Source organism: Neomonachus schauinslandi, chromosome 1, assembly GCF_002201575.2.
Source record: "Neomonachus schauinslandi chromosome 1, ASM220157v2, whole genome shotgun sequence".
NCBI lineage: Eukaryota > Metazoa > Chordata > Mammalia > Carnivora > Phocidae > Neomonachus > Neomonachus schauinslandi.
The window spans coordinates 207,979,104-208,005,117 of record NC_058403.1 but is presented as its reverse complement, the minus strand read 5'-3'; the positions used below and the strand labels follow the sequence as shown (position 1 = coordinate 208,005,117).

General features: G+C 41.4%; 1 protein-coding gene and 1 pseudogene across 1 annotated transcript in view; one reads left to right on the top strand and one right to left on the bottom strand.

The window, feature by feature from the left end:
- Positions 1-3,575: 3,575 nt before the first annotated feature.
- The window catches only part of ZNF699 (zinc finger protein 699), a 171,901-nt gene continuing 149,462 nt past the window's right edge, over positions 3,576-26,014 (bottom strand). Inside the window, exon 6 of the mRNA XM_044913093.1 lies at positions 3,576-4,551. Coding sequence (XP_044769028.1) covers positions 3,576-4,551 — 976 coding nt within the window. The remainder of the gene's footprint in view (positions 4,552-26,014) is intronic.
- LOC110593803 lies at positions 8,289-9,451 on the top strand (annotated as a pseudogene).

Below are 26,014 nucleotides of genomic sequence, written 5' to 3'. Positions count from 1 at the left end.
TGTCCATGATGATATATAGTTATCCCTGTCTGAAGGCAAAGAAAGGCCTTTCTCTGTGGGATTTGGATCTGATACTCAGTTTAAAATATAATGGTAATATATAATGTGTATGTAATACTTTATTATTTTAAAAGAAAATATCTGAAGATAATATGGCCAAAATGTCAGCATTAATTCTGCAAAGTGGTTGCATGGCTATTTATTTTACTGCTCACTGTGCTGTTCTGATGGCTTTAAATATTCTCTCTTTTCTTTGGGGATTTTCAGAGAAAGACTGGAAAGGTAGACTAATGGGTCTCAACCTCCTCTCTCAAGGTCCTTACGGATAAGAAGTAGGAACAAGGGTGCCTGGGTGGCTCAGTTGGTTAAGCGACTGCCTTCGGCTCAGGTCATGATCCTGGAGTCCCGGGATCGAGTCCCGCATCGGGCTCCCTGCTCGGCGGGGAGCCTGCTTCTCCCTCTGACCCTTCCCCCTCTCATGTGCTCTCTGTCTCTCTCATTCTCTCTGTCTCAAATAAATAAATAAAATCTTTAAAAAAAAAAAAAGTAGGAACAAGACTTGAGTTCTCTGAGATAAAAGCTGGAACCAGATATGGGAAAATTGAGAAGCCAAACTCACCCATCTAGTCCCATTCACAGCCCCCCCAAAATGAGGGAAACCAGAGAATTGTAGAATTATCTGTCCAATTTTTTTTTAAGATTTTATTTATTTACTTGACAGACAGCGAGCACCAGCAGGAGGAATGGCAGAGGGAAAAGCAAGCTCCCCACTGAGCAGGGAGCCCGACGCAGGACTCAATCTCAGGACCCTGAGACCATGATCTGAGCTGAAGGCAGATGCATAACCGACTGAGCCACCCGGGCACCCCTCTCTGTCCAATTTCTGAAGGGGCTAATTCATGTTCAGGTAGGGAAAGAGTCCCTGGAATTTAAAAGGCAGAGTAATAGCGGGAAATGAAAGCTGACTGCAAATTCAATGTAACAAACTTACCAAACTTTCTCTTACCTCTTGGATGTCCTCCAGATAGGCTGATTTAAAAAAAACAAAAAAACAAAAACTGTTCAATTTCTCACAGCATTTACTAGGGCAAATCAGATTACCTGAAGTCACCAATGAGTAATTCACCTTTCCTCTAGATATTGAAGGGTAGAGATGGGAAATCTGTCCCCAGGACGGGCAGAGGGACCAAGTAAGGCAATTGAGCTCCCCAGGGCAAGAGGGAGCATCTCAGGAGACTCAGGTGTGTTTCCTGACATGAACAGGTCTTTGACAGGAGTGGTCACAGATAAGACTCTGTAGTCTCTGTGGCCCTGGGAGCTCAATTTCCAAAGCTCCTCATTAGCCAAATATGTACTGTCGTTTCTTCCCCAAGGCATTTCAAATCCTTAAGGAGAACAGCTCATAGAAAGGACTCATGGGGCGCCTGGGTGGCTCAGATGGTTAAGCGTCTGCCTTCGGCTCAGGTCGTGATCCCAGGGTCCTGGGATCGAGTCCTGCATCGGGATCCCTGCTCCTTGGGAGCCTGCTTCTCTCTCTCTCTCTGTCTCTCATGAATAAATAAATAAAAAATCTTTAAAAAAAGAAAAAAAGAAAAAAAAAGAAAGGACTCATGGAGGACCAGATTTCCTGATCCTGAGAGGACAGGTATACATCATTCTCTTCCCATGTTTCCTCTCACCTCCAGACAGGGAATCTCATTCTTGAATTTCTTCGGTCTGACCTTAAGAGAATTGATGAGCTTCTCATTAGACCAATTCCCAGCGTTCTCTGGGGCAGAGATTATCACTGGAAGAATAAGAGAAGCAAAGTGGTGTTTAAGTCCCCATAGGGAAGAGATTGGGGATGCAGAGCATGTATCATGGGAGCATCTCCACAAAGTCACTCTAAGAAATTTTTCTTTAACTGAAGTCTCTTAATGAATGAGGTAAGTACTATAATAGGAAAGAGTGCATGTAAAGAAACCAATTTACTAGTTACTTGGGCAGGCTTTTGGAGGTTGTCTGGAAAATCGACATCAAAACTAGCAATCTTAGAGATCACACACCAAAAAAGCACTAACCAGAAGGAAGCAGGTGATAAATTGCATTAACCTTGGGAAACAGGGATATACAGGACTCTGTACAAACTTTTCTAGTTAAGTGCAAAACTGGTTCAAAATGAAAAGTTTTTAAAAATTTAAAAATCAAAATATGGTCCTACAATATACACATCAAAACCGCCAAAATGAAAAAGACAGTGTAAAGTATTACCAAGAGAGCAGATATGCATATTGGAACAACTACTTTGTAAAACCGTTTGGTAGTGTTGAATAAACATGGCCATGTGTATTCCCTATGACCCAGACCACACTCCTAAAATATAGACCCTACAAAAATACATACAGCTGTGAACTAAAACATGTACAAGAATGTTCATGGCAGAACTAGTTATGACTATAGGGCTCCTGAGTGGCTCAGTCAGTTAAGCACCTATATTCAGCTGGGGTCATGATCTCAGGGTCCTGGGATAGAGCCCCACATCAGGCTCTCTGCTCAGCAGGGAGTCCGCTTCTCCCTCTCCCTTTGTCCCTCCCTGCTTATATGCTCTCTCTCGCCCTCTCTCTCAAATAAATAAAATCCTAAAAAAAAAAATACTCCAATTATAAACAACCCAAATGTCCAGAACAGTTTTATGAATTGTGCATATTCATAAAATGGAAAGCTATATATCAATGAGAATAAAACTCTGCTAAAGGAAGAACATAGATGAATCTCACAAATAGAGTTGAGCAGAATCCAGATACAATGGTAACACATCAGGTATAATAGTGCATGTAACTCTGTAAACATAATGAAAACCACTGAATTTTATACTTTATGACATGTGAATTATATCTCAATAAAGCTGTTAAAAATGCATGATTCTAGGGGCACCTGGTCAGCTCAGTCAATGGAACATGCGACTCTTGATCTCGGGGTTGTGAGTTCGAGCCCCATATTGTGTGCAGAGATTACTTAAAAAAATCTTTTTAAAAATGCATTGGATCCATACAGTACACATGTTCTGGTGGCAAGAATCAGGGTGACTGTGAGTGAAAAGGAAGCACTGAAGGAGGATTCTAAGTGCTGAAAATGTTCTACTTCTTGACCAGTGTGTGTAATAGTTAATATAGGTAACCTCCACCCTGGTACCCCAGTAGCAGTTCAATTTTTAAATTATATATATAAATTTCTAAAAACCTGACATAGGTTATATTGGTTAGTGACAGTCATCTGTGAATAAAACCTCCCTCCCAACACACACACACACACACACACACACACACTGTAAACATGGTGGCTTAAAACATTAGGTGTTTATTTTTCTCAAGTAACAAGTCTTGAAGACACTAAAGGTTTTTACTTTCGGCGTCAAATGGTCACCTATCTAGGGGATGAATAAAGGATTTATCACAGTCATTGCATAACTTATATTTCTCCCACAGGTCTCTCCCATTCTTTACATCCAGTTCTCCTCTGCAGTTAGCATTTGCTTGTATGCCTTCAAGATTGAGAGTTCACTGAAAACTATTGCACATGGACATTTACTAGGAGTTTTATTCAGCATGAGTGCTCTTGTGATGCCGCCGAAGGGAGGAGAGCTTACTGAAAGCGTGTCCACAGACACTGCATTGATAGGGCTTTTCACCAGTATGGACTCTCTTGTGCACAGTAAGATTACACCTCACGCTGAAGGTTTTCCCACATTGATCACACTCATAGGGTTTCTCTCCAGTGTGAGTTCTTATGTGTATTGTAAGGGACACATGCCTCCTAAAAGCCTTTTCACACTCATTACACTTGAAGGGTTTCTTTTCCCTGGTGTGCTTTTTCATATGTCTCCTATGAGATAAGAGACCACCGAAGGCTTTCCCACACTCCTTACACTCATATTGTTTCATTTTCATGTGAATTTTCTTATGCAAAGTGAGGAAAGATTTCACTCTGAAGGCTTTCCCACACTGGTTACATGCAAAGGGTTTCTCTCCAGTGTGAATTCTCATGTGTTCTTTAAGGCACGAGTGATCCCTGAAGGCTTTCCCACAGTCATTGCAAGTACACGGTTTCTCTCCAGCATGCATTTTCTTGTGCACATTAAGATTACAGCTCATTCTAAAAGTCCTTCCACATTGATCACACTTGTAAGGTTTCTCTCCAGTATGTATCCGCAGGTGTGTCTTCAGGGCTGATGGACTACTTAAGGCTTTTCCACAGTGGCTACACTCAACGGACTTCTCACCAGTGTGGACCCTCTTATGTCTTGTAAGGTATGAAAGAATACTGAAGGTTTTCCCACAATCATTGCAGGCATAGGGCTTCTCTTTGGTATGTATTATCTTGTGCATGGTAAGCCTAGAGCTTCTACTGAAGGTTTTGCTGCACTGATCACATTTGTAGGGTTTGTCCCTTGAATGAATTCCTTCATGTTGTCTAAGAAGTGAACTATCTCTGAAGGTTTTTCCACAGTCACGGCATTCATAGGGCTTCTCCCCAGTGTGAATTCTCTTGTGCCGTGTAAGATAAGAGCTTGAACTGTAGGCTTTCCCACACTGGTTACATTTAAAAGGTTTTTCTCCACTGTGGGTTCTCATGTGCAATGCAATGGATGAGTGGTTCTGTAATACTTTACCGCACTGGCTACACTGAAAATATTTCTCTCTAATGCAAGTTTTTTCATGCTTAAGATGTAAGATTGAACTTGAGACTTCCCTAGAGTCAGTGCATTCATAGGACTTCTCTCTTGTATGTTGCTTCTTATGCACAGCTAAGAAAGAACTCCTGATGAAGGTATTTTTATCATTTTTACAGCCATTGGATTTTTCCCCGGAAAGAATGCTCTCATGTGGGTTAAGGTGTAAACAATCTCTGAGGGCTTTCCCAAGATGAAGGCATTGATGGGGATTCTCACAAGGATGAATTCTCTGATTCTGAGTGATGCTAGATTTCATGCTCAAGGCAATTTTATTCTGTTCAATGGATCTTCCTCCATGAGTTTGCTCCTATTGGTTAAAGTAAGTTATGATCACAAGATTTATCACATTATTATATTGAGAATCTTCCCCCCCCATACTCATAAATTCTGACATGTTTAAACAAGCACTTTATTAGAATTAGAGCTTACCTAACATTTTCTTAGTGAATATACAGTTCCTGTCTGAGTTTATTAGCTTGAATAAGATGAATCTTATACCACATTGCTCCAGTCAGGGTCTCTTTAGAGTTTTAACACATAAATGCTTTGGAGTGAATGTTTTCAATATTTAATATCTAACTTCCATTATGAAAATATTTACTTTGGGGATTCTCAGCAACCATTTTTGGAGCTAATGGGTAAGTTTCCTTCAAATTCATGTTATTTAGAGAATTTCCTGTTTTCTGTTGGTAAAATGAGTGCCTCAAATTTCCCCCTTAGTATTACATGGACATCTGGACTTCTAACAGAGAGCAAGAAATTCTCATGTGACTCTTACCTTCTTGCCACTGAGTGCTTCTTTCTCCAAAATATCTTGCTTATGTTGTGATTGTTTGGTTTTAAGGAGAACCATCCCATCTGAACAAACTGAGGGAAAGTAAGTTTTTGTCAATATGCTGACAAGGAGGTAAAGCCCAAGCCCAATCTGACAGAAACAGGAAGCAACCTCAAGTATGAAATGGTGAGTAAGGACAAAACTAAGGTCCATGTGGATTTCTCTTCAAATTGACCCTAAACTTAGGAAGACAATGTGTAAGAAAAAAGCATTCTTGATCAAAAGAATGATATTTACATGCTTTACTGTTTTATATCACTTATTGAGGAAGGTTCTATCATGAATGAAAATTATGTTAATAAGCAAAGCCTATAGCTACACACACACACACACAAAATGGGAATAACTAGACAGTGATTCTAGGTGTAAATATTAAAGCATAAGACAGGTCTTTCTTTCAGAGCATAGGAAAAGTATGAAGGACATTAGGAGAAGGAAAGGAAAAACGAAGGGAGGGGAAATCAGAGAGGGAGACAAACCATGAGAGACTATGGACTCCGGGAAACTGAGGGTTTTAGAGGGGAGGGGACTGGGAGGATGGGTTAGCCCAGTGATGGGTATTAAGGAGGGCACATATTGCATGGAGCACTGGGTGCTATACGCAAACAATGAATCATGGAACACTACATCAAAAACTAATGATATACTGTATGGTGACTAACATAACATTAAAAAAAAGTATGAAATGATAGGTTAAACCTAAGCCAAAGATTAGGGAATTCTGAAAGTACATGAATAAGCTCATACCAAATGGTCTCTGCTTTCTACTCAAATTTAAAGTGTATTTTTTTTTTAAGTTCCCTGTTTGACTTTTCATAATGTACCTCTTTCTCACCCCCACCAGATGTGGTACAAAACATTCATATATGCCCGTTGCTCACCTGAACAGGTATCTTGATTTCCTGTCTCTGTTTTCATTTCATCTTCCTGTTCCATCTGGGTGATCAGAGTGGGTTTGCTGAGCTGCTTTTCTACAATGGGGAACAATGGATGTGAGAGAACCATGTAGTGTACAACAAAACTACCATCAAACTGTGGAAACTTTTATCTTTGAGGTTCTGAAGATAGGCAAGTGTGGCTTTAGGAGCAGCGAAATGATTATGATAAATTTCTAACAGACCAAGCAAAAGTAAAGCACTTGGGAGATCAGCTTTCAGAAGGATAGAATGAGGACCCTGTTTAACTCATCTCCCCCACTAAACAACAAATGATGGGCAAAACAAATAGAATCAATCAATTCAGAACTCTAGAAATTGACCAAAGACACAGAACAAATGGAAAACTGTCTATCCAAGAAAAATCACTGAACCTTGGTAAGAGAAAAGGGGCTTTGACATTTTAACTTCAGATTATTTCTATTCTTCCTCTCTCCTTAGCTCTATGGCATAGTAGTCAAAAGTCAGCAGCCTTGCAGTCAACAAAGAGACCTGAACATTGTTAAAAGAACCAGCCCCAGAACAGTCAATATTTTCTAAAATATTTTTAAAAAGCTACTGAGAAGAGGGATGCCTGGATGGCTCAGTCAAGCGTCTGCCTTCGGCTCAGGTCATGATCCTAGGGTCCTGGGATCGAGTCCCACATCGGGCTCCTTGCTCAGCGAGGAGCCTGCTTCTCCCTCTGCCTGCCACTCCCACTGCCTGTGCTTTCTCTCTCTCTAATAAATAAATAAAATCTTAAAAAAAAAAAAAGCTACTGAGAAGAGTGATATCATTTTTGTTACACGGTAACCTCATTAATGCATGGCTCAAAAGAAGATCACTGGATTCTCATATCCACTTCTGCATACAGTGCATTTTCTATGTTGTTTTGAAGAAAATCTAGACTCACACAGATAAGTAGTTGAAAAGGAGAGGAACATATTAACAGTCTTTAAAAATCAGTGTGGATATTCTTTGGTAAGGCACCAAAACTTAGCAAGTGGAGGTTTCTTTAGGTTAGTTGCAATGTAGAATCCGAAACCATATCAGTGAGTCCTCTGTACTCTTACATTAAAATCCATTATGTGTGTTTGTTGTATGTGTGTGTGTGTATAATCTATCATGAATATATATATGATTATAGATACAGATATTATTAATCTAAGCTTGCAGCTCCCTAGAAAATCTATATCCTCAGGGTGTTGGGCTATTAGATTTTACTCAGAGCTCAGCTTAGCAGAAAAAAAAGCTCTTATCCCCAGGGCATATAACCTTGGAGACTTTGAAAAGCTCCAATCAGTTCCTGGGGATCCAGAATTCTATGCATGAGCAAGGCTATGCACATGCTCAGGAAAGAGGATAAGTCCGAAGTCACCTAGATTTGGTTGACTTTTAGACCCTGTCCAAGCAGGAAATGAAAAATAACTTAGTCTTATAAGTTGCCTGAAGCTTAAAGGCATGACATCTTACATAGATCTACTTGGCAAGAGACGAAGAGACATAGGCAAGGCATTTAAGAAAATGCTACTAAGCATTGGACTGCTAAGCTACAATGACCAGGAAACCAGGCTTAAAAATTAAAATAAGCACTTTTAATTTTTTAATTTTTTTAAGTAGGCTCTATGCTCAGTGTGGAACCCAATACAGGGTCACCTGGTTGGCTCAGTTGGTGTAGCAAGTGACTCCTAATCTCAGGGTTAGGAGTTTGAGCTCCACACTGGATGTAGAGATTACTTAAAAATAAGTCTTTTAAAAAATTAAGAATATTTCTGCCTGTGGATGCCGCCGAGTAAGCATCGTTAAAGTCTCCTCTCCCACTGCCGTCATGTCTAAGTCAGAGTCTCCCAAAGAGCCTGAACAGCTGCGGAAGCTCTTCATCATTGGTCTGAGCTTTGAAACAACTGATGAGGAGCCATTTTGAGCAATGGGGAATGCTTACGGACTGTGTGGTAATGAGAGATCCAAACACCAAGCGCTCCAGAGGCTTTGGGTTTGTCACGTATGCCACCGTGGAGGAGGTGGATGCAGCCACGAACGCAAGGCCACACAAGGTGGATGGAAGAGTTGTGGAACCAAAGAGGGCTGTCTCGAGAGAAGATTCTCAAAGACCTGATGCCCAATTAACTGTGAAAAAGATTTTTGTTGGTGGCATTAAAGAAGACACTGAAGAACATCATCTAAGAGATTATTTTGAACAGTATGGGAAAATTGAAGTGATCGAGATCATGACTGACCGAGGCAGTCGCAAAAAGAGAGGTTTTGCTTTTGTAAAATTTGATGACCATGACTCTGTAGACAAGATTGTCATTCAAAAATACCACGCTGTGAACGGCCACAACTGTGAAGTAAGGAAAGCCCTCTCTAAGCAAGAGATGGCTAGTGCTTCATCCAGCCAAAGAGGTCGAAGTGGTTCTGGAAACTTTGGTGGTGGTCGTGGAGGTGGTTTTGGTGGGAATGACAACTTTGGTCGTGGAGGAAACTTCAGTGGTCGAGGTGGCTTTGGTGGCAGTCGAGGTGGTGATGGATATGGTGGCAGTGGGGATGGCTGTAATGGATTTGGTAATGATGGAAGCAACTTTGGAGGTGGCAGAAGCTATAATGATTTTGGCAGTTACAACAATCAATCCTCAAATTTTGGACCCATGAAAGGAGGAAATTTTGGAGGGGCGCCTGGGTGGCTCAGTCATTAAGCATCTGCCTTCGGCTCAGGTCATGATCCCAGGGTCCTGGGATCCAGCCCTGCATCGGGCTCCCTGCTCAGCGGGAAGCCTGCTTCTCCATCTCCCTCTGTTCCTGCTCTCGCTGTGTTTCTCTCTGTCAAATAAATAAATAAAATCTTAAAAAAAAAAAAAGAAAGGAGGAAATTTTGGAGGCAGAAGCTCTGGCCCCTATGGTGGTAGAGGCCAATACTTTGGCAAACCACAAAACCAAGGTGGCTATGGTGGTTCCAGCAGCAGCAGTACCTACGGCAGTGGCAGAAGGTTTTAATTACTGCCAGGAAACAAAGCTTAGCAGGAGAGGAGAGCCAGGGAAGTGACAGGGAAGCTACAGGTTACAACAGATTTGTGAACTCAGCCAAGCACAGTGGTGGCAGGGCCTAGCTGCTACAAAGAAGACATGTTTTAGACAATACTCATGTATGGGCAAAAAACTTGAGGACCGTGTTTGTGACTAATTGTATAACAGGTTATTTTAGTTTCTGTTCTGTGGAAAGTGTAAAGCATTCCAACAAAGGGTTTTAATGTAGATTTTTTTTTTTTTTGCACCCATGCTGTTGATTGCTAAATGTAATAGTCTGATCGTGATGCTGAATAAATGTGTCTTTTTTTAAATGTGCTGTGTAAAGTTATTCTACTCTGAAGCCATCTTGGTATACTACCCCAACAGTGTGAAGTTAGAATTCCTTCAGGGTGATGCCAGGTTCCATTCGAAATTGATTTGCAATCTGCTTGGGCACAGAGGCCATTGTCTCCACAAACCTTGGTGTAGTTGAACTGACAGTTAATGTGTTGTGACCTGGAGTTCACCATTAAAAGGGTCACCTAAGCAAAGTCCTGGAGTTTATATGGTTATTAATATGATTGTTGGCACTATGTGAGCCCTGCATTGGGCTCCCCGCTCCACGGGAAGCCTGCTTCTCCCACTCCCACTGCTTGTTTTCCCTCTCTTGCTGTTTCTCAGTCTGTCAAATAAATAAAATTTTTAAAAAATTAAGAATAGGGGCGCCTGGGTGGCTCAGTCATTTAAGCGTCTGCCTTCAGCTCAGGTCATGATCCCAGGGTCCTGGGATCGAGCCCCACATTGGGTTCCCTGCTCAGTAGGGAGTCTGCTTCTCCCTCTCCCACTCCCCCTGCTTGTGTTCCCTCTCTCACTGTGTCTCTCTCTCTCAGTCAAATAAGCAAATAAAATCTTTAAAAATAGGTTGAGGGAATTTAATGACACCATCAAGCATAGTAATACTTGGATTATATGGATGAGAAGGGAGAAAAGGGGGCAGAAAATTTATTTGAAGAAATAATAAATGAAAACTTCCCTAATCTAGGGAAGGAAACAAACATCCAGATCCAGAAGTCACCCCCAACAAAATCAGCCTAAGAAGGTCCACACCAAGACACAAAGTTATTAAACTGGCAAAAGGTAGTGATAAGAGAATTTTAAAAGCAAAAAGATTAAAGAAAACAGTTACAAACAAAGGCAACACTATAAGGCTATGAGCTGATTTTTCAGCAGAAACTTTGCATGCCAGAAGAGAGTGGTATGATATATTCCAAGTGCTGGAAGGACAAACACCTGCAACCAAGAATACTCTACCCAGCAAAACTGTCATTCAGAATACAATATAAAGAGTTTCCCAGATAAAGAAAAGTTAAAGGAATTTATCTCCAATAAACCAGCCTTACAAGAAATGGTAATGGGAATCCTTTGAGTGGAAAGGAAAGGCCATAATCAGAAGTAATAAAACTATAAAAGGAAAAAATTTCACAGGTACATTCAAACATAATAAAAGTAGCAGATTAGGGGCGCCTGGGTGGCTCAGTCGTTAAGCGTCTGCCTTTGGCTCAGGTCATGATCCTAGGGTCCTGGGATCAAGCCCCGCATTGGGCTCCCTGCTCTGCGGGGAGCCTGCTTCTCCCTCTCCCACTCCCCCTGCTTGTGTTCCCTCTCTCGCTGTCTCTCTCTCTGTCAAATAAATAAATAAAATCTTTTTTTAAAAAGGTAGCAGATTAATCACTTATAAAACTAGCATGTAGGTTAAAGCACCAAAGCAGTAGAATTAATTACATCTATAAAAATCAGTCAAGAGGGATGCCTGGGTGGCTCAAGTCAGTTAAGCATCTGCCTTCAGCTCGGGTCATAATCTCAGGGTCCTGGGATCAAGCCCCACATCAGGCTTCCTGCCCAGCAAGGAGTCTGCTTCTCCCTCTCCCTCTGCCCCTCCCCTCCCCCCTGCTCATGCTCTCTCTTTCCCTCTCTCAAATAAATAAATAAAATCTTTTTTTAAATTTTTTTATTGTTATGTTAATCACCATACATTACATCATTAGTTTTTGATGTAGTGTTCCATGATTCATTATTTGTGTGTAACACCCAGTGCTCCATGCAATACATGCCCTCTTTAATACCCATCACCAGGCTAACCCATCCTCCCACCCCCCAATAAATAAAATATTTTTAAAAATCAGTCAAGGGAGTCACAAAATGAAAGGATATAAAGTATGACAAAATATACATAAAATGAGGGGGAAGGTAAAAATTTAGTACTTTTAGAATGGGTTCAAACTTAAGAGACCAACCTAATATAGACTTGTTACATGCATAGGACATTATATATAAGCCTGAGTGGTAATCACAAGTCAAAAACCTGTAATAGATACCCTAAAAATAAAGAGAAAGGGATTCAAGCATATCACTAAAGAAAGCCACAAAATCACAAGGGAAGAGAGCAAGAGAAGAAAGGAACAGAGATGAACTACAAAAGCAACCATAAAACAGGTAACAAAATGGCAGTAAGTACACACCTATGAATAATAACTATTAATGTAAATAGATTAAACACTCCAAAAGACAGAGTGACTGAATGGATTAAAAAAAAACAGGACCGGGGTGCCTGGGTGGCTCAGTCGTTAAGTGTCTGCCTTCAGCTCAGGTCATGATCCCGGGGTCTTGGGATCGAGCCCCGCATCGGGCTCCCTGCTCGGCGGGAAGCCTGCTTCTCCCTTACCCACTCCCTCTGCTTGTGTTCCTTCTCTCACTGTCTTTCTCTGTCAAATAAATAAAATCTTTAAAAAAAAAAAAAAACAGGACCCATCTATATGCTGTCTACAAGACAATCGTTTCAGACTTAAAGACATGCAGATTGAAAGTAAAGGGATGGGAAAACATTTACAGTGTAAATGGAAGTGAAAAGAAAGTTGAAGTAACAATACTTACATGGAATAAAACAGACTTTAAAACAAAGATTGTAACAAGAGACAAGGACACTGTATCATCATAAAGGGAACAACCCAACAAGAAGACATAACAATTGTAAATATTTATGCATCCAACTTGAGAGCACCCAAATACATAAAACTATAAAAAAAAAGAAGAGGAAATCAATAGTAATACAATAATAGCAGGGGACTTTAATACCCACTTATGTCAATGGATAGATCATCCAGACAGAAAATCAACGAGGGTGCCTGGGTGGCTCAGTCGGTTTAAGCGTCTACTTTTGGCTCAGGTCATGATCCCAGTGTTCTGGGATTAAGTCCACCGTGGGCTCCCTGCTCAGCAGGGAGTCTGTTTCTCCCTCTGACCCTCCCCCCTGCTCGTGCTTGCTCGCTCTCTCTCTCACACACAAAAATAAATAAAATCTTTTTTAAAAAATCAACAAGGAAACCATGGATTTGAATGACATGCTGGACCAGATGCACCTAACAGATATTCAAAACATTCCATCCCAAAACAGCAGAAGACAACATTCTTTTCAGTGAACACAAAACATTCTACAGAAGATTATCATGTTAGGTCACAAGGTCACAAGTCTCAACAAATACAAAAAGACTGAAATCATATCATGCATCCTTTTTCAACCTCAATGGTATAGAACTAGAAATAAACCACAAGAAAAAAATCTGGAAATAATACAAATACATGGAGGTTAAATAACATGCTAATAAGCAAAGAATGGGTCAACCAGGAATTCAAAGAAGTTTAAAAATACATGGAGACAAAGGAAAATGAAATCACAATTGTCCAAAATCTTTGGCATGCAGCAGAAACTTTTCTAAAAGGAAGATTATAGCAATACAGGTGTACCTCAAGAGGCATGAAAAGTCTCCAATAAACAACCTAACCTTCCACCTAAAGGAGCTAAAAAAGAACAAAGCCCAAATCCAGTATAAGGAAGGAAATAATCAAGATTAGAAAATAAATGAAATTGAGACTAAAAAATGATAGAACAGATCAGTGAAACCAGGAATTGGCTCTTTGATAAGATCAACAAAATCAATATACCTTTAGCCACACTCATCAAAAGAGGGGGGACTCAAAATCATAAATGAAGGAAGAGAAATAGCAACCAACACCACAGAAATACAAAGGATTAAGAGAATTTTATAAAAGGTTATGTGCCAACAAATTGGACAACCTAGAAGAAATGGATAAATTCCTAGAAACATATAACCTCCCAAAACTGAATCAGGAAGAAACAGAAGTTTTGAACAGACCAATTACTAACAATGAGATTGAATCAGTAAGACGAAACAAAACAAAACAAAACACCAACTCCCAACAAACAAAAGTCCAGGACCAGATGGCTTCACAGGTGAACTCTACCATTTAAAGAAGCGTTAATACCTACTCATCTCTATTCCCCAAAAAAAGGAGAAAGGAAAATTTCCAAATTCTTTCTACAAGGGGCTCCTGAGTGGCTCAGTTGGTTAAGCATCTGCCTTTGTCTCAGGTCATGATCCCCGGGTGTTGGCAAATGGTATTGGCAAAACGTACAGCAACATGCAAAAGGATGAAACTGGACCACTTTCTTACACCATACACAAAAATAAACTCAAATGGATTAAAGACCTAAATGTGAAACACGAAACCATTAAATTCCTAGAAGAAAACATAGGCAGTAATTTCTTCAACATTAGCTGTAGAAACAGTTTTCTAAATACAAGTCCTCTGGGCAAGGGAAACAAAAACAACCTTAAACTATTGGTACTACAACAAAAAAAAAGCTTTTGCACAGTAAAGGAAACAATCAACAGAAGACAACCTACTAAATGGGAGAAGGTATTTGCAAATAATGCATCCAATAACGGGTTAATATTCAAAATATATGAAACTTATACAATGCCAAAAAAACAGATATTCCAATTAAAAAGTGGACAGAGGACATGAATAGACATTTTTCCAAAGACATCCAGATGGCCAACAGACACATGAACATAAACTGGTGCAGCCATTGTGGAAAACAATATGGAGGTTCCTCAAAAATTTAAATTAGGATTACCATATGATCCAGTAATTCCACTACTGAGTATTCACCCAAAGAAAATGATAACACTAATTCAAAAAGATATCTCCACCCCTGTTTATTGCAGCCTATTTACAATAGTTTTACCAAGTGTCCATCAACAGATGATGTATAAATAAGATGTGGTACATATATACAATGGAATATTATTCAGCCATAAAAAAGAATGAAATCTTACCACTTGCAACAACATGGATAGACCTATAGAGTATAACATTAAGTAAGTCAGTCGGAGAAAAAGACTGTATGATTTCACCCATATGTGGAATTTAAGAAACAAAACAAACTAACAAAGAAAAAGAAGAGACAAACCAAAAAACAAATTCTTAACTATAGAGAACAAACTATAGAGAACAAACCTCCTGAAAAAGGTGAAAGAGATTAAGCATACACTTATCTTGATGAGCACTAAGTAATGTATAAAATTGTTAAGTCATTCTATTGTACACCTGAGACTAATATAACACTGTATGTTAATTACACTTCAATTTAAAATTTTAATTAATTAAAAATACATTAACAAATATAAAGACCTCTATGAATGAAAGGCCATCCCATGTCATAGATTGGAATAATTAATATTGCTAAGTTGGCAACACTCCCCAGATTGATCTACAAATTCATTCTTTGCAGAAATTGACAAACTTAGTCTAAAATTCATATGAAAATGCAAGGGATCCAGAACAGTCAAAACAATCTTGAAAAACAGAAACAAAGTTGGAAAATTCACACTTACCAATTCAAATCTTACTACAAAGCTACAACACTAATCAATAGCATGGTACCAGTGTAAGGATAGAAATATAAACCACTGGAATAGAATTGAGAGTCCAGAAAACTGAAAAGTTGGATTATTAAAATTAAACTTTTTTTTTAAAGATTTTATTTATTTATTTGAGACAGAGAGAATGAGAGAAAGCACATGAGAGGGGGGAGGGTCAGAGGGAGAAGCAGACTCCCCGCCGAGCAGGGAGCCCAATGCGGGACTCGATCCAGGGACTCCAGGATCATGACCTGAGCCGAAGGCAGTCGCTTTAACCAACTGAGCCACCCAGGCGCCCTAAAATTAAACTTTTATGCCACAAATGATACCACCAAGTAAGTGAAAAGGCAACACACAGAATGTAAGAAAATATTTGCAAATCATGTATCTGATAAGGGATCTGTATCCTGAATATATAAAGAACATTCGCAACTCAATAGAAAAAAAAATGGCAATCCAATTCTTAAATGAGCGAAGAATATTTCTAAAGATTTATTTATTTTAGGGGTGCCTGGATGGCTTAGTTGGTTAAGTGTCTGCCTTCGGCTCAGGTCATGATCCCAGGGTCCTAGGATTGAGCCCCATGTCGAGCCTCAGCAGGGAGCCTGCTTCTCTCTCCCTCTCCCACTCCCCACTGCTTGTGTTCCCTCTCCAGCAGTCTCTGTCTCTGTCAAATAAATAAATGAAATCTTTTAAAAAATGAATAAAGATTTATTTTAAAGAGAGAAAGAGCATGCATGAATGGGGGGAGGGGCAGAGGAAGAGGGAGAGAATCTCAAGCAGACTTCCCACTGAGCACAGAGCCCCCTTGAGATCGAGCCCTGAGTCAGAATCAAAAGTTGGACCCTTAACTGAATGAGCCAGCCAGGTGCCCCAAATGGGCAAAGGATTAAAATGGACATTTCTCCAAAGAAGACATACAAATGCCCAATAAGTACATGAAATGTTGCTCAACATCATTAGTCATTAGGGAAATGCAAATTAAAACCACAATGAGATACCATTTTACAAACATTAGGATAGCTATAAACAAAAAGACAGGCAGTATTAAGTGTTGGCAAGAATGCGGAGATGTTGGAACATTTATCATTGCTGGAGAGAATGTAAAATAATACAGCCAATTTGGAAAACTATTTGGCAGTTCCTCAAAATGTTAAGCAGAGAGTTACTAAATGGCCCAGCAATTCCACTCCAAGGCATATACCCAAGACAAATGAAAACTTATGTCCACACAAAAACTTGTACTGTATGAATGCTTTGTAGCAGCACTATTCATAGTAGCAAATGCCAAAAAGTACAAATGTCCATCAGCTAATGAATGGATAACCAAAACTGTATGTCTACACAACAGAATATTATCCAGCAATAAGTAAGAATTAAGTACTGATAAATGCTACAACATGAATAAACCTAGAAGACATTATGCTATGTGAAAGAAACCAGTCACAATAGACCACATGTGGTATGATTCCATTCATATGAATATTCAGAACAGGCAAGTCTACAGAAATAGAAAGTGTATCAGTTGTTGCCAGGGCCTAGGAACCAAGGAGGAATGAAATGCCCTGTAGGCAGGGCAATGAGAATGTTCTGGAATTAAAAAAAAAAAAAAAGACATACACAACATATTGCTTTGTATTCTCTAAATGGCTAAACTATGGTAGGTGTATTTTATCTTAATACAAGCTATTTTTCTTAAAAGTAAAAATCTACAAAACCTACAAGAAACTAACAGGAATATTCATATTAACCACAAGGTAACTGGGGCTTATTTGCCACAGAAATCCATGCTCAAACTCAGTAAATAAATGAAAGGATTGTCAGCCTTACCCAGAGATGCCAAGTTTCTATAGTTCTCCAGCATCACATCTCTGTACAGTTTTCTCTGACGTGAATTCAATAACACCCATTCCTCCTGGGTGAAGTCCATGGCCACATCCTCAAAGGTTATTGAGTTCTAAAATATCAACACATTGGTCTCAATCAGCAACCAACCCCACCAACATTCGTGGGAAGAGAGTCATGGTGACTTCACTGGGGATGAAAGACTTCTTTCATAGTAATTTCAAGATCCTTCAGTCCTCTTCCCTCTCACTCCTAAAGGATCTCATTCAGTCTCCAGAATTTTTTTTTTTTAAGATTTTATTTATTTATTTGAGACAGAGAGAATGAGAGACAGAGAGCATGAGAGGGAGGAGGGTCAGAGGGAGAAGCAGACTCCCCACCGAGCAGGGAGCCCGATGCGGGACTCGATCCCGGGACTCCAGGATCATGACCTGAGCCGAAAGCAGTCGCTTAACCAACTGAGCCACCCAGGCGCCCCAGTCTCCAGAATTTAAAGCATCTCTAACATACGATGAGATGTATCTCTCCACTTCTAGCCTGGAGTTTTTACAGTCTTACTCTTTCTAACTCCAGGATCCAACACAGACCTGAACACATTTCAAGAAAAATACTTGCTAAATAAATACATTCCCCCCCACACACAGAATGACCATATATTTTATAACCTTTTACTTTCCCTAACATCACTAAGCAGAAAAGATGCCTGAAAAAATTTGTAGGTAGTAGAATAGTGGAGTGATTTTGTTGGAAATCCCTGAACCGCCATCAGGTCTAAAGATAAAAAATGGGTTGTAAGGCTCCTGTGAGAATTTCATAAAGGGAAACCTCACTGAAATGGAGCCAGTAGGCCAATAGGGGGGAGCTCTCGCCCCCTACCACTAGTGGTCCTTGCAGACCCAACAGGAAGAGACAGACCTTGCCAAGTCCTTACTTTATTTTTTTTCCAAAGGTCTAACTTTTATTTTATTTTTTTATTTCATTATGTTATGTTAGTCACCAGATGATACATCATTAGTTTTTGATGTAGTGATCCACGATTCATTGTTTTCGTATAACACCCAGTGCTCCATGCCGTACGTACCCTCCTCAATACCCATTACCGGGCTAACCCATCCCCCCACCCCCCTCCCCTCTAAAACCCTGTTTGTTTCTCAGAGTCCATAGTCTCTTATGGTTCATCTCTCCCTCCGATTTCCCTCCCTTCATTTTTCCCTTCCTTCTCCTAATGCCCTCCATGCTATTCCTTATGTTCCAGAAATAAGTGAAACCATATGATATTGACTTTCTCTGCTTGACTTATTCCACTCAGCATAATCTCCTCCAGTCCCATCCATGTTGATATAAAAGTTGGGTATTCATCCTTTCTGATGGCTGAGTAATATTCCATCGTATGTATGGACCACATCTTTATCCATTCATCTGTTGAAGGGCATCTCGGCTCCTTCCACAGTTTGGCTATTGCAGACATTGCTGCTATGAACATTGGGGTGCATGTGGCCCTTCTTTTCACTTCATCTGTGTCTTTGGGGTAAATACCCAGGAGTGTAATTGCTGGGTCATAGGGTAGCTCTATTTTTAATTTTTTGAGGCACCTCCACACTGTTTTCCAAGGTGGCTGTACCAACTTGCATTCCCACCAACAGGGTAAGACGGTTCCCCTTTCTCCACAACCTCTCCAACATCTATTGTTTCTTGCCCTGTCCATTTTTGCCATTTTGACTGGTGTAAGGTGGTATCTCAAGATACATCTCCAAAAGCTAGTGGAACAAAAACAAAAATGACCTTTTGGGACTTCATCAAGATAAAAAGCTTCTGCACAGCAAAGGAAACAGTCAACAAAACAAAGAGGCAACCCACAGAATGGGAGAAGATATCTGCAAATGACACTACAGATAAAGGGCTGGTATCCAAGATCTATAAAGAACTTCTCAAACTCAACACCCAAAAAAACAAATAATCAAGTCAAAAAATGGGCAGAAGATATGAACAGACACTTCTCTGAAAAAGACATACAAACGGCTAACAGACACGTGAAAAAATGTTCATCATCATTAGCCATCAGGGAAATTCAAATCAAAGCCAAGTCCTTACTTTACTAGCTACTACTTACTACCCCAGCAGGAGGAAGAAAGGTTTTCTCCTCCTTAGGCAACAGCCCAGGGAATGAGAGACTGCCACAACACAGCCAAGGGAAAGCCACAATACACTGAATTCCCAATTTATTCAATCGACATTTTGTTTGTTAACAGCCTTCCAACTCCCTCCTTTCCTCTATAAAAGAGGTTCCTCTCCTTTGTTCTCCAGACTTGCCTGCAGTTTGGCTGTAGCTTGCTTGCCCCAAATTGCCATTCTCTGCTATTCCCGAATAAACCCATTTCTGCTGGTAAAATCACTGACAAGTTTTATTTTTAAGGTTAACACTCTGTGCACTGTTGGCAGGAAACACATTCACTCCAGGGCAGAAGTGTATTTTAGGAGAAAATTACCCGTAATGCAGAGTGGATGTTTTCCACCTTTGTGTTCCTCTCATGGATACCAGCATGGTCTAGAACAAGCAGAGATAGAAGACAAGGTGACATGAGAGTCTAGGCACAGCCAGTATTATAACACCCACAAGCCTAGAAATTGCCCAATATCAATTGAGTCATCCATACATATTCACACACCCATAAAGCATATCAGCCAGAGCAACCTGCCCTGCCCCCCCCGCACCGAGCCAGAAAATAGTGTTTGATACCCATGAGGAATGGATTTAGTCTCCATTTTCTTAGGCAGGGAAATTGAAACTCAGAATGGTAGAGTTGTGATCTTTCCCAACTTTATAAAACAAATGGATGGAATAATGAAGTGCCACCCCTAAATATTCTTCCCTCTCTCCTCACCATGCACAAATGCCTTTCCTCCAAAATCCCAAAGACCACTGACTCATACAGGAGCAAATTCTGGGGCTCCAAGGGTTTTGTAGAGTTCCACACGATCTCCTCTCATGTTAGCCTCTCCTTTCCAGTCCTCCTCCATGGCTACTCGGCTTTCTTCTTCAGTGCCCACTCTAAGGGGGAAAGGCCACTTAATTCTAATGAAGTGCATCTACCCTAGGAACTTACCAAATATAGCAGACAGATGTGTGGCTGCCATTTTGCAAGACTGTGAGTAAATATACCCAGGATGCTCCTCTTCTTGCTTCTCGATGCTCCTCTTCTTGCTTCTCTGGTCCACTGCAGGCAGTGCTCTGAATTGAAGAAACATTAACTAGAGAATTTGCAAGCTTTCTGTGTCTCCTTTGCACTGAGGACAATTCCGTCATAGCCCATCTAGCATGCATTCCTTTCAGATTCAAGCAGTCTTTGATCCTGGGTCTTTGGTTTTCTTGCCATGGACAACCTCAAAGCAATCTGATAGGTGTTCTTGATCTTCTTCGTCCCTAATGCAAATCTACCATATTATCAAACCACTTTGCCCATCACTTATCAAAACTCCCATCTCCACTGCATTTCCCTGGTTTCTCATCTGCAATGGCACCAAGGCATAAATCTAACTCATTAAGTCATCGGCACCTGACTCCCACTCTGACTCTCTGCCTTGATTCAAGATGATTCTATGTTCTAGGGTGTAAGCTAGCAAACATCCATGACTTAGTCACATACCCTGAACTTCTCACCCTAGACTCTTGCCCTCTCCAAGACAAAAGTCAGACCACCCTGCTCTGAACACAGGAGCTATACTCCTACTCTGTTCACTTTTTAATCTGTACTGCACCTGCTCTCTTCCCTCAGAGAGGCATCCAAGCTGTCCATCCTCCCATTATTTTGCTATTTATAATCCCTTATTTCCTTGGCACTACATATAAAATGCCATGGCCCATTATTTCCATAATGTATTTTCCAAAACCTCAAATTCCTCTCTCCCTGGCCTATTATAACACCTGCTCTGGATATTTTCAGCCATCTGTCCATCCCACCTGGGTGATTCCTACCTAACCAGTTACATGGGAAGCACTAAAAATTTGAGGCCATCTGCTCTAAACAGGCCTTCAACGCTAAAGGAAAAGCCCCACAAGCAACTTAATCCCTTAGTTATCCAAAGCTCTTTTCACAATTTCTCCAGGACTTTGACTCTCACATGGTCTCAACTTACCCTCTTCAACAAATGATCTTACACCTTACTTCACAAAGGAACAGTGACAATGATGAGGATTTTTTTCAAAAAAAAAAAAAAACTCTTTTGAGAAGGATTTTTCCTCTCCTTGCCACTAGTTCCAATGTAGTACAACACCATCAGTTTCTTTCTTCTTTCACTTTGCCAACAAGGAAGTGTCTTCCCTTTCTTTTTTTAAGATTTTATCTTTAAGTAATCTCTACAACCAATGGGGGGGCTCTAACTCAACCCTGAGATCAAGAGTCACATGCTCTTCCCACTGAGCCAGCCGGTGCACCTCTTCCTTCTTATCTAAAGCCAGGATCTCTCACTTTGCTATGGCAAGGTTTCCCATCCTTGGCACTACTGACGTTTGGGACTGGATACGTCTTTGTTATTATGGGGGCACCCATATGCTTTGCAGCATCTCTGGACTCTACCCAGTAGACGTCAGTAGTATCCTCACCAGTTGCAAAATTAAAACTGTCCCCAGGTATTGCCAAGTGCCCCCTAGGGGGCAAAATTAAGAACCACTGGTCTAATCCCTTCATATCTTCTCTTGGAAGGCATATACTCTCTATTATTATTCCTTGGTTCTTTTTTTCCATCACGACTATAAGCACAAAGAGTTAGGGGTCCCCAGAAAAAGTGACACATAGCTTTCTTGACGTAAAAAAAAAGTCATTTTAGGCCCCATTTTAGTCACCTTGTGATCTGTGCCTGACCAGGACTACTTGCCCAAAGCACATTCTTGAGTTATCTTTGCTGGATTTAAATCCAGTTTGATCACTCAAACACCAGACAAACCAGACAAGCCTGAGAACTGACACATGTTGACCCTTACCAGCCTGGTGACTTCCATCAACTAAGACCTGGACTCTGTCACCTTAAAATGACTCTTCCCAATTCCAGGCTGAATTCCCCCCTGCACAAGCCCCTTCATGTATGTGTATGCACCCTTAGCTTAAAACTTCCCCAGTTTTGTTGTTGGAGACAACGCCACTTTGGGAAATATCCCCCCGAGTTCTCCTTTATTTGTTGTAAGTAAAACCCTTCCTTTTCCTCTTCTTTGGCTTAATTGTGTCCGTTAACTCAACACCTACCACAAGGTGAACCCAGTTTTGGGGGAACACCACCCGCTTCTACTTCACTGTACTCATACCTTTAATATTTAAACATAACATAAACATAATAAATCTCTCTCATATTGGAACAAATTTATGCCTCATGTCCCACCTATCCCTCTGGTTACTGCTCACTCTTCTTCACCACCAAACTTCTCAAGAGAGTAGTCTACCCTCACACTGTCCCTATTTCCTCACCTCCCTTAATATACTCCAACCAGGCTTCCAGCCCACCACCCCCCTTCACCGTGCCAAGATTGCCAAGGATTTGAGAGAATTAACGAGAGTTAATCCAGTAAATGCACTTCTGTCTTTGACTAAGTTGGTCCCTCAGAGAAATTCTATTGCTACTCTCTTAAGTTATTCTCTTCCCTGGGCTTTTGTGACATCTTACTGCTCTGGCTACTCTTTCACCTTGGCAAGCTCTTCTCCCATTGCTGACTATCCTCCAGGATCAGTCTTGGCCCATATTTCTTGCCTCATTCTGTGCCTTCTCTATCTATACATTCCCTTGAACTTAATTTTCATCTCTATGCTGGTAACACCCAAACCTCCAGTTAGGATCTCAAATTTATGCTTAAGACCCATATCCTGGGACGCCTAAGTGGCTCAGTAGGTTAAGTGTCTGCCTTTGGCTCAGGTCATGATCTCAGGGTCATGGGATCGAGCCCCGCATCAGGCTCCGTGCTCAGTGAGGAGCCTGCTTCTCCCTCTGCACCCTGCTCGTGCTCTCTCTCTCCCTCTGACAAATAAATAAATCTTTAAAAAAACACCATATCCTGCTGCTTTTCAACTACTGTCATCTAAAATTTTCATAGATTCCTCTAATGAAACTTAAAAACTGAACTTATCTCGGGGCGCCTGGGTGGCTCAGTTGGTTGGGCGACTGCCTTCGGCTCGGGTCATGATCCTGGACTCCCTGGATCGAGTCCTGCATTGGGCTCCCTGCTCGGCGGGGAGCCTGCTTCTCCTTCTAACCCTCCCCCCTCTCATGTACTCTCTCTCTCTCTCTCTCATTCTCGCTCTCTCAAATAAATAAATCTTAAAAAAAAAAAACTGAACTTATCTCTTCCAAAAAAACTGTTTTACTTCAAACATTTGCCCTCTTGGTAAGGCATAGGAGCTCCCTGGCTATTCAAAATAGGCAGAAAGGATTATTGGTATCCCACCCTTCGTCCTACCCCACAGCTATAATTAATTGAAACAAGATTAACCATTTGACAAGGGTTTCTGGCCTCCTAGGGGCTGGAATCAAAACCTAACAGAATCCTTGATTCCTCTCCCTCAGGCCACAACAGCAATTGAAAATTTAAAATATAGGCACACTCTCTTCCCCACCCCCAGACGGCAGCCACAATCACTTGAAATCTAAAACTATTCCCTGATGGGATCCTCCACCCTACCACATAGCAGAAATTGGTTGAAATTCATACTAATCCAAACCATTTCTCTCTCTCTCTCTCAACACCCAAATCCTATCATTTAATGGTGCTTTCTCCAGAGAAAAATCTCCCCAACTACTGAACTCTGCCCCCATCCCCTGCCTCACATGGATAATTCTTCCTGTTATTTTTTGGTCTCTTTGATGTCATTTTCTTGGAATCCCCTTTACCGTGAGCCCCACATCCAATATAAACCTAGTCTCCTTTTACTGCCTAAGAGCCGTTATTCTTCCTATGTAGCCTTCTTCACAATTTGTAACTATGTATTTCGTTCTTTGCTTACTTACATTCTTTCTCTTCCCCTAGACTATAATGTTCAAAAGTACAAGAGTGGCCTTTTCTTAGTAATACTGTACCCTGTCACTGGAACATCTCTAGCCACATCAAGTGCCCAGAATTCCAGGTGAAGAAATGAGTCTCCAAAGAATCCATTCCACCTTCCATCTGTCCCCGACATCCTCGCTCATTCCACTTTGAAACCAAGAGTCTGGGGGCGCCTGGGCGGCTCAGGTTAAGCGTCTGCCTTCAGCTCAGGTCATGATCTCAGGGTCCTGGGATCGAGCCCCGCATCGGGCTCCCTGCTCGGCGGAGAGCCTGCTTCTCCCTCTCCCTCTGCCGCTCCCACTGCTTGTGCTCACGCACTCTTTCTCTCCCCCCCCAAATAAATGAATAAAATCCTTTTAAAAAAATGAAACCAAGAGTCTAGAGTGCCATCATCCATTCCTAAACCCTACTACTAATCCTTAATCTTGTCTCCATTCTCTCAAGCTTGTCCTTCCTGCCCTCCATCCTCACTATGCAGCTAGCTCTTCTAAGCTAAACACCAATCCAACTGTGGGCCACCCCAACTCACAATGGCTTCCCACCAGCCTTAGAATCAAATCCTTATCTAGGTTCACAATCTTTTTTTTTTTTTAAGATTTTATTTATTTATTCATGAGAGACAGAGAGAGAGAGAGGCAGAGGGAGAAGCAGGCTCCCAAGGAGCAGGGAGCCTGATGTGGGACTCGATCCCAGGACCCTGGGATCATGACCTGAGCCGAAGGCAGACGCTTAACCATCTGAGCCACCCAGGCGCCCTAGGTTCACAATCTTATCATCCAGCTCACCTTCCTCCTCTCTTGCTTTGTTTTCAGCCCTGTCCTCTCTTGCTCAGTTCCCAGAACACTCTGAGCTCTTCGCTGCCCCGGGGTTCTGCAATGGGCAGAGCCATCCTGCTAAAATGCTCTCCCCATGCCTGGCCCCACCACAGCCCAGCTAATTGCCTAGCTGTACCCTAGTGTGGTGCCTAAATGGGGTGTCTTGATCAGATGGGGGCCCCCCAAATATGGGGGACGATCGGGCAGAAGCCGATGGCATGGGTGGTGAAAGGATTCACCAGACGCAGAACAAAGGAGATAGAAGCTTACTGAATACACTGCAAGGCAGCAGAAGGAGGGCAGCAGAGGAGAGACTGTCTGCAATGAGGCAGTGGGTGGGGGCTGTTTTTAAAGGAGGGAGATGGGGCGCCTGGGTGGCTCAACCGGTTGAGCATCCAACTCTTGATTTCAGCTCATGTCATGGTCTCAGGGTCCTGAGATCGAGCCCCACATCTGGCTCTGTGCTCAGTTCTAACTCTGCTTCAGCTTCTCTCTCTCCCTCTCCTTCTGTCCCTCCTTTCTCTCTCTCTCTCTCTCTCTCTCTCTCTGAAAAAAATCTTTGTGGGGCACCTGGGTGGCTCAGTCGGTTAAGCATCTGCCTTCAGCTCAGGTCATGATCCCGGGAGTCCCACACAGGGCTCCCCGCTCAGTGGGGAGCCTGCTTCTCTCTCTCTGCCCCTCCCCCCCACTCATGCTTTTTCTCTCTCTCTCTCAAGTAAATAAGTAAAATCTTAAAAAGAGCAAACATTCTGTAAATTAAAAATTCTCTTACAAAGTGAAGGGTAGAGGGGAACCCGTGCCAAAATTACTCACCAAGACACACAGAAATCCGTAGGTCAGCAAGGTAAGAGTTTGAGCCAGGAGGATATTCACATATTTCTGAGCTACAGCATGCTTTTGGTCTGGAGAAAAACACAAGGTCACTGACTTTTATCTAGTAATGCGATTGAAAGGACAAAAGGATTAAAAGACACACCCTGGTCTCCTCAATTAGACTTACATAGTGCACTTTGTATCGGATTATTGATAACCCAAAATACGCCCTGATGACCTTAATTCCACTTACTTGGTATTTCCTAATATC